General features: G+C 36.9%; 1 protein-coding gene across 2 annotated transcripts; it reads left to right on the top strand.

Annotated features, from left to right (window-relative positions):
- The first annotated feature begins 819 nt into the window (after positions 1-819).
- Positions 820-9,509, top strand: LOC113656322 (TRAF3-interacting JNK-activating modulator). Of its 2 annotated transcripts, none has more exons than XM_027167562.2 (14): positions 820-1,014; positions 1,524-2,044; positions 3,901-4,006; positions 4,106-4,175; positions 4,288-4,315; positions 5,150-5,179; positions 5,645-5,740; positions 6,424-6,495; positions 6,694-6,834; positions 6,996-7,133; positions 7,326-7,461; positions 7,604-7,743; positions 8,188-8,313; positions 8,906-9,509. In XM_027167562.2, exons 2-14 carry the CDS (start codon positions 1,724-1,726, stop codon positions 9,101-9,103), a joined length of 1,602 nt encoding a protein of 533 aa, XP_027023363.2. In that variant the 5' UTR covers positions 820-1,014; positions 1,524-1,723; the 3' UTR covers positions 9,104-9,509. The 2 variants fall into 2 exon arrangements, with proteins under 2 accessions (XP_027023363.2, XP_047656206.1); XM_047800250.1 differs by having other exon boundaries at positions 1,506-2,044.
- Positions 9,510-9,531: the final 22 nt, after the last annotated feature.

Genomic DNA, 9,531 nt, shown 5'->3' with positions numbered 1-9,531 from the left:
GGAGAAAAGGAAAATTTGAACCTGAGAAAAACTTTGAAAATAACCATAATGACACAGTCTCCATGCTATAATATTAATGATAAAAGCGAAGTTTTTCACTGTGGGGACATATCTTTATAAGTACAATTTGACTGTATTATTTGTGCCCCCCCCCCCCACTTCAAAAATTGCTCATGAGAAATTTTATATTTATTGTCCCCCCTACTGTTAAATGAAATTTATGCCCATGTGCACTGCTTAGGGTTAGTGTATGAAGAATACATTTTAAGCACAAGTGTCCTTCCCAACAGCCCATGTGCCTGTTTTAGAATAATTACTTTAAATAATCTATAGTACAGTACAGTGCAAAAAGCATTTTTGTTGTGCTAATCAGCTACAACTACTTTTTACCCAGAAATGACTTTTTCAACTGTAAAATCTCATGATAAATACATCAATTTCCATAGTATTTTCTTTATAGGTTATAAACAGATATTTAGTTTAATTGTGTTTAACCATATCCTCCTCAACCAGGCAACCTGAGCACATTGACCTATGAACTATGCTTCGAGTCACACGCTCATTTCAGGTTCATAGGAAGAAGTAAAAACCTTGACTTGAATTAGACTTTTTTTTGCCTGAGAGTTATAACTGTTAGACTGGTTAAATGCATGTTTATTTAAAAGAATTAAAATGATTCTTTTCAATCCCAGTCCCATTTTTGTCATGATCACATCTGTGCTAATGTGCTGCCTCTTACAAGCTCCAGCAATAGTTGTGTAATGCCATGTGAACATACCAGCCATTTCTAATCTAAAGGCCCATTCGTGTGCAGCAGCACTTTCAGTATGGGTGGCTGCAGAGATAGAGTAACTCATGCAAGACTGTGAGCTTCCTCTTACTTCCTGTAAACTAGCAAAGGCAGAAGAAGTAAACCGCTTTTCTTGTTCGAACTCATTTTCACTTTCTCACCTGAAATGTTTTCCCAGACGTTTATATCAGCACCGTGTGTCTTTCAGGATTCACATGAAACAGGTATTTATATTTTTCATCAAAGTTTATAGAACTAAAGTTTCTTAAAAAAAATATTTGTTTCAGTCAGTTTCCTTCTAAGCTCTCGTTAATGTAGCAGTGAAGAAAATGCAAAACTTACTTTGGGTACATTGTGAGTAAATAGAATTAAAAATGTTGGATAGCATGTTATGTAAATGTGTTATGTAAATGTGAACTTTATAGTATTAGGTAAATGAATGGATGTAAGCAGTGGTGAGATGCTTTACCTTTTGTTTTTGTTTTATTGTTTGTTTGTTTACTTACCAAAAGATCATCTTTTCATCTAATCATTTATTGTCTGTATTATTTGTCATTTTGACATTAGTAAGGAAAATGTTTCTTTCTAGCACTTTAAAGAGTCTTTATAGGTATTAATTATACTACAATGTAAGGTTTGACTTTTAGAAGAAGTCAAAGCTAGAAATGCTAATAAATATAATAATCTTAACAAGGCTTAATTTGATAATTTATAGCTTATTATGTGTTTGCAGCTATGTGAAGATCAGCAAGCATGTGCTCTCAAACCAGAAGAAGCTCATAGCTGTATAATCCCACATCCTTTCTACTAACCTTATGGTCTATTTAACATTACTTTTATGGAGATTTGTCTGCAGAGTCACTGAGAAAACTGCCATAAAACTTCAACCGGTGTAAAGAATCAAAACACTAGACTCCATCCAACTAGGGCACAATGATTACTCTTGATAGCAACACAAGTCAACAGTGTGACTATGAAATCAAACTGGAACAACGTGCTGTAAAGCACAGAAATCTTGGGGGTAGAAACAACGTGACAACATGTCGAAGTCCAACCCGAGATGTGGATACGAAATGGGTTAAGAATGAGCTACATCGCAAAAGGCAGGACGAATTTTCAAAGAGACGACCGGCTGACTGCAACGTGAGAGCTCTGTTATCTCCACGGTCAAGACGTAATCATGCACAAGAGCAAGTTCGTGTGACGCAAATGTCTAGGTCCTACAGGCAGCCAGAATTCAGCCCAGTAAAGCAGGTGAACAAGACCAAACACACTTTTTCTGATTTATTTTTGTTATTGTTTAAAAAAAACAACTAAGTATCAAAATACATGGGAGATTATAGGAAAACAATCAATCCTAATGTCAAAGGAAAATAATCGCTGGAATGGCTCGATAGTTAATGCAAAGTCAACTATTTTCTCATAACACCACATACAGTCGTATGCAAAAGTTTAGAAACCCCTGACGATTTCCAAGATTTTTATTTATAAATATTTGGGTGTTTGGATCAGCAATTTCATTTTGATCTATCAAATAACTGAACACAGTAATATTTCAGTAGTGAAATGAGGTTTATTGGATTAACAGAAATCACATCAATATTTAGTAGAGCCTCCTTTAGCAGAAATAACAGCCTCTAGATGCTTCCTATAGCCTGTAATGAGTGTCTGGATTCTGGATGGATGTATTTTGGACCATTCCTTCTTACAAAACATCTCCAGTTCAGTTAGGTTTGATGGTTGCCGAGCATGCACAGATCGCTTCAAATCACTCCACAGATGTTCAAATGATATTCATGTCTCTGGACTGGGACGGCCGTTCCAGAACATTGTACTTGTTCCTCTGCATAAATGCCAGAGTAGATTTTGAGCAGTGTTTTGGGTCGTAGTCTTGTTGAAATATCTAGCCCAGGCATAACTTGAACTTTGTGACTGATTCCTCAACATTATTCTCAAGAATCTGCTGATATTGAGTGGAGTCCATGCGGCCCTCAACTTTAACCAGGTTCCCAGTACCGGCACTGGCCACACAGTCCCACAGCATGATGGAACCTCCCCCGAATTTTACTGTGGGTGGCAAGTGTTATTCTTTGAATGCTGTGTTTTTTTGCCGCCATGCATAACGCCCCTTGTTATGAACAAATAACTCAATCTTTGTTTCATCACTCCACAGCACCTTATTCCAATATGAAGCAGGCTTGTCCAAATGTGCGTTTGCATACCTCAAGCGACTCAGTTTGTGGCGTGTGTGCAGAAAAGGTTTCTTTTGCATGACTCTCCCATACAGCTTCACCTTATGCAAAGTGTGCTGAATTGTTGAATAATGCACAGTGACACCATCTGCAGCAAGTTTTCCTCACTATGTTCCTCACAACGAACACTGGCTGTTTATATCTCTCCGATAACTTTTTGTTGCCTTCCCCTAAACCATAATGTTGAACAATCTTTATTTTCAGGTCATTTGAGACCTCAGGTCTCAGGCTTCCATGTTTCCACTCTACAGAGAAGAGTCAAAGAGAACAACAACTTGTAATTGCCCACCTTAAAATACATTTTCTCATGATTGGATGCGCCTGTCTATGAAGTTCAAGGCTTAATGAGCTCACCAACCAATTGTGTGCTCCAGTTAATCAGTGCTAAGTAGTTACAGGTATTCAAATCAACAAAATGGCAAGGGTGCCCAAATTTATGCACCTGTCTAATTTCGTTTTGATGCATATTGCACATTTTCTGTTAATCCAATAAACCTCATTTCACTACTGAAATATTACTGTGTCCTTCAGTTATTTGATAGATCAAAATGAGATTGCTGATCCAAACACCCAAATATTTATAAATGAAAATCATGGAACTTGTCAGGGGTTCCTAAACTTTTGCATACGACTGTAAGTCCTTTATTCCTCTGATACCAGAGCAATTTGCAAATACTTACAATTTTATAATTTTTATCTCCAACATTTTTCATTAACATTTCTTGTTATGGAACATCCTTAAAGAAGTATCTTTTAAGTTATAGCCCCTATAAAAAGTGGTTTCCTTTAACATCATTTTATTTGTGTATCTTTGTGAATGCTGGTAATATTGCACTGTGTTTGTATAAACCCCTGCAGTCAGTGTCCTTTGCTTCAGCGAATAATGAAAATGCACTGAAGATTGACAGAGTTGCAGCTGTCCTCGACTCACTTCGTCAGAGAGAAAAAGCAAAACAAGAACGAGGCAAGCAGCTTTTCTTTTAGGCTTTACACACAGCATACAGTAGGTGTTGAATAGCTTATAAACAGAAGGAATAGCTCATGACTATTTTGATTCTCTTAGCTCTCCTTAGAGACATGACACAGCTCACAAACAACCACAGGACACTACACACTGCTTGTGTGCAGACTGAGTGAGTAATCTTCCTTCATGCAGTACTTCATGGAATTCAGTTATAGTGTCAGTATGGTTTCATTTACAAATTCAAACACAGGTTTGTGACTCTGTGCTTTCTTTTCTCACAGGTCAGGCACTGCAACTGTCAAAGATGAGGTAAGTTGATTAATTAAGGGTGTTTTCACATATAGTTCGTTTTAAAAGAACCAAACCCAGTTCACTTAAAGTGAACCAGAAAAGAACTAGCCGAATGTGACCTCAGTCCGTTTGGTGTTCACAATATAATGGACTCAAAAGAGAACCCAGTTCTCTTTTTGGTCCTCTTTAGTATCAAAGTGATCTCAGACCCTTTCGTGTTCACACGTAAAATTCTATCGTAGTTTTTTCACTTTTACGCGACATTGTAGTGCTGTTCTGTTGTACCCCCTTTCCTTCAGTTTTTGAGAAAACAGAAGAAATACTTTTATGTTTTTATGTGTTGAGAATAGTTGGCATTTAATGCCATCCTCTTTCCAAATATCAATAAGTGCACAGCTTTCCTCATAAGACTACACGACTCTGCGACCTGCCATGGCAAAAAGTTTTGTGTTTTCAGCAGTCACAGTGACGGAACACGGCTGCAGGTATGGCAAGCCTCCAAAGCGGACCGGGACCTCATTGCTTTTACATGTCACACACAAATCGAACCACAAACGAACCGACAAACGAATCGTACTCAGACCACCTCCGGAGGTGGTCTGAGTACGGTTCGCTTCTGGGTCCTTTTAAGGGGTCTCATATCACATGGTTTGTTCACATATACACACTGAACCGCTCTGAGAGCGTTTGGAGGGCTCAAACGAACTAGGTGTGAAAACACCCTAAGTCATTGTTCACATGACTGCAGCAATTTCAAATGGTTTTTAATCAATTGTCTGGTAACAACTGCACTTTTTTTAAACAAGTATTAACAAAAAGTTTGTGTATTCTTCTTGATCTTGCCCTCTGTAGGATATTCAGCAGTTGGCGACTTATTTAGAGGTAATTATATGTGCTGTATTTTATTGTCTAAATTAATATCATGCACTTAATAATAATTAATGAATGAATAATTAACATAATTTGTGGTGTAGCATAGAATAGACTGCCTGCATGAATCATTTAAATTTTTTAAGCTTTGCAGTGTGAATAACGAGTTATTGTGTTATTGTGTTAATTGGATCATTGATCCAAATTTTCGCTGCTCTCATGTTAGCTGATTACAATTATAAAAATTATGATGTCTGAGGATTAAATTATTTTGAACTGCGTGCAATAATTCACATCTACAGCCAAATAAAACTGTACATAATGTATAAGTAAATCAAATATCTAACTTTTGGACTGAAATTAGTAGCCAAGGAAATTTGAACACATATTTCATTGATTGTGTAGCAGTTAGCTTACCTAATGACCAGATATAATAACAAGTCATATTTAAATCTGGTCTGATTTCCTTGTGTGCAGGAAGCATTGTATAGAGAGGAGGTTTTAAAAAAGAAGCTGACTGCCCTACAGAGAAGTACATCGACACTGCTGCATGCCACTGAGCTGCTGTGGAAGGTTTGTACAGCAGATCACACTGTTTTATTATTTACTCTCACACCAACATTCTATTAATGTGTATTGTTTATTTCTAAATTAAATCTTCACATTTTTTTCAATAGACTTTCAATGGATTGTACTCAAACCAATGAACATGGTCACTTCATCTAAGTCTATGGCTCATGAAAACATGTACTGGAATCTGACATCGTTTGTCGTTCTTTCCTATGTGTGTCAGAAATATAAATGTCTGAGTGGCTTCTGTGGTTTGCAAGTATCCGGCTGTTTGTGTTTCAGCTTCAAAAAAAGAGAACAACATTTACTCACTCAAAAAAAAAAAAAAGGGGTGGGGTGGGGGATGGGGTAGCAAATACATATGCATGTATGCATACTTACACAGGTGGTTATGGAAAATCTTTAATCATTTGTGATGTATTTAATGTTTAAGAGTCAGATATAAACAAATGCATCCATGTTCAGCAGTCACAGGTGTGACAGAATTTTGCCTCAAAATATTTTTGGATACTGGAGCATTTCTGTATGCATCCTTTTATTCTGCTAGATAAAAATATGATACTGTGGCACGACACGGTAATAAAACATAAGATGTATGCTCAAGTGAATACACTTTGACTTTCAGTGGAAGCTGCATCCGTTGTAGCTGTGCCTGTTTCACACCACATTTCCTTTTCCTCCCACAGACTCGCTGTGATGAAGATCTGCTGAAGAACAAGATCAAGACACTGGAAGCTCAGCTACAGCTGTGCATGAAGGTAAGTCTGAGTCCTTGAAATTTATATGTTAATATTACATGTGTTTACTGAAACTGAATACAGAAACTCATACTGAATACAGAAACTCATACCTATGTCAGTATATCAGAGGTTTTGTGTAAACATACGTGCATATCCATCGGAAAAAAATGTTTTTGCTTTTTAATCACAACCTGTTAATGTGTTCTTATTCCTTAGAGAGTTCCTCAGGATGGAAAAAAGGAGGTATGGTTGAATATGGAGAAACAGAAGGAGGAGTATGAGAAGAAGGCTTTGGAAGCCATTCAGAGGGCTACAGAGGAGAATTCAGAAGCACAGAGCAAGCTGCAGAACCTGCAAGTAAGTGCAGCTGTGGAAGAGGCAGTCAAGGTCATGCTCGGTTACAGGCATGGTCATTTGACATCTAGTTGTATATCTTATCTTATTTTATCTTATCTTATCTTATCTTATCATGCGTTCATCATCATCTTTATATCATGCTTTCATCATCTTTCCACTAGGAGGCACTACAGGTGGCCCAGGCAGGGTCAGTGCGGTGGCAGGAGCTGTATGAAGAGTTGAGAGAGAGCTCCAACATACTGACGAAGAGTCAGAATCAGTACACTGATCAGATCCATCAGCTACAGCATCAGCTACAGGTCAGACCACAGATACAGATCAGAGGCAGTAAATAAAATGCTGCAATTGGTAGTTGCAGGGGGCCAAGCATGATTTGATCACAATAAGTTTCTGTAGGATCTTCTATCTTTTTTCAATTAATGTTAATAAAAATTCTGCCACAAATAAAGTATGTTATCATAACAGTAGATGTGCATATGTGTGTTGTGCAGAGATCCAGGGAGCAGGAGGATTCACTGAGGGAGCAGTGTAATATTCTGCAACAGGATGAGGAAGAGCTCCGTACTGCTGTCCTTCTGCTGGGGCAGGACAACCAGACCCTGAGAGAACAGCTAGAAAATTTCAAAAGTATGTTTCACGCATATCAGTTTAAACATCTAGGCTGGATTTTCCTTGAATCGTTTCAGTTCACATAACATATTTACAAAGTGGTTTAATGTACTATGAAATTTAATGAGCAGGTTTATCATCCTGTTAATTATCCTCTCAGAAAACAATCACGGCTTGTGGAATAATATCCCAGAAGTGTACAAGCAGGAACAGAAGCAATACCAGTTTGTTGAGATGGATCGCAGCATAGCTGAGCAGCTCCACCAGACTGAGCAGAGACTCAGCCTAAAGGACAAGGAGGTATAAATACTCACTCTCTGAAGGGCTGCTTAACCCTCAACCTAGCTTCAATATTATAATATCCGTTGTGTCTGCTGTTCCTCTAATTCAATAATATTTATGGAAATAAAAATACTTAAAAATCCTTCACATGCTTGTGGTTTCAACTAAATCTATACGAATGATTCTAACTAAAATTGACATGCATAAGAAATTTTATTCCACCATGTTACTCATTAAAATAACCTAAAGCTAACTTTTGTAAGATAAACTGAATAATAGCAAGAAAATGGATAATTAAACTGGTTAAGATGATTTTTTTTCTCTTAAAATAAACCCGTGTACATTTTTAAACAAATCTCTATAGACGCCTCACCTGCTTAGCTGTATATTTAATATATTTATATGAAATATCCAAATGCTGCAAACTGAGTGACGAGTTTGTTGTCTTGTTCGTAATGGCAGTGTTTGGAGCTGAAAACTGAGCTGGAGATCCTGGAGCAGGAGTGTCGCTGTTATCAGACTCGTCTGGCTCAGTGTCGAGAGGAGCTGAACGCACTAAGTGCTCGCAGTATCAGGAGCAGTAGAACGGTAGGAGTCTTAGAACTCACTTAACCATATTCAACTCTCATACAAAACTGTATATGTGCTTAAAAAAGCAGCCTAAATGCCTAAAAACTTTTTTCTTGGTGTTTCTATTATATTTTTTTGGTATTTGTATTCTTAATAGAGCTTAATATTAGAGGTTATTATTACAGGTTTTAATGAATTGGGACAAAACACAGATATACTGTACTAGAAGACCCAGATATATAATTAAAAAGATGGCTTAACATGTACGAGATAACATGTACCATATCTGCTAAACAGTATCACATTATAGTTCATTTGTCAGTGGAAATAAGAGACAATTTGGGAAAACCATACCTTAACAAAGGAGCCAAAGAAAAAGAGAAAGAATGGCAAATAGTGCAATCAACAGAAGAAACTTTACCTTATTAGATGGTGGTCAAAAGTATATTTCAGTTGTTTAATATACACATATAGTATAGACCATAATTCAAGCTGTATTTGAAACCTTTCTTGAATAACAATGTACAATTTTCCCACTTTTTTAAATAATTATTTCTTGACACTTGATAATGGTGTGTTTTTCCCCCTTTAATCCTCTCCCTCCTCACAGAGACGTTTCTGTGGCACTTTGTGCTTGATTCTCTTCTTCATGCTGATGCTAACTGTAGTAATGTTTGCTGTCTGGATCTATCGTCCATCTGTCCGGGAGCAGCTCCGTGAAATTTACTCTGTAGTGGAGGAGAGAGTGGAGGACTATCTAATGCAGGCAGCATCTGCACAACATTTGGGCCGCTTCAGACCTGTATGAGATCGACAGCAGCACATTCGAATGTATATTAGGTTTTAGGTTGATATTTATTGGTTGTATATCATATATTTATATAACATATATTTATTATGATATGAGCCAAAATACACCACAAATAATGCTAGTAAAATGTACAGCGTGTCTAGTACATAGAAAAGATTATGAAGTTCTGAGCTTGTACCTATTATCCAAGCAACTTTTTTTTTGGATGTTTTAAAGTGAGACCATGTATCCTCACTACATAATCTGGTTTATTTTTCTTCATGCTTTTTTTCTTCAAGCTTTATCAGAATGTTATAGAAGAAGGATTTGCACAATTGCAAAATAGTATTGTTTCATATGTAGAAACAGACTTTGGTTAATTAAAATCAAAAGGCTTAAATAAAGGATGCATCCAGAATTAAAATATGGTTTACTGAAGTCATTTC

This window comes from Tachysurus fulvidraco, chromosome 14, assembly GCF_022655615.1.
Source record: "Tachysurus fulvidraco isolate hzauxx_2018 chromosome 14, HZAU_PFXX_2.0, whole genome shotgun sequence".
In the NCBI taxonomy this organism is placed as follows: Eukaryota; Metazoa; Chordata; class Actinopteri; order Siluriformes; family Bagridae; genus Tachysurus; species Tachysurus fulvidraco.
This window is presented reverse-complemented; position numbering and strand designations above follow the sequence as displayed.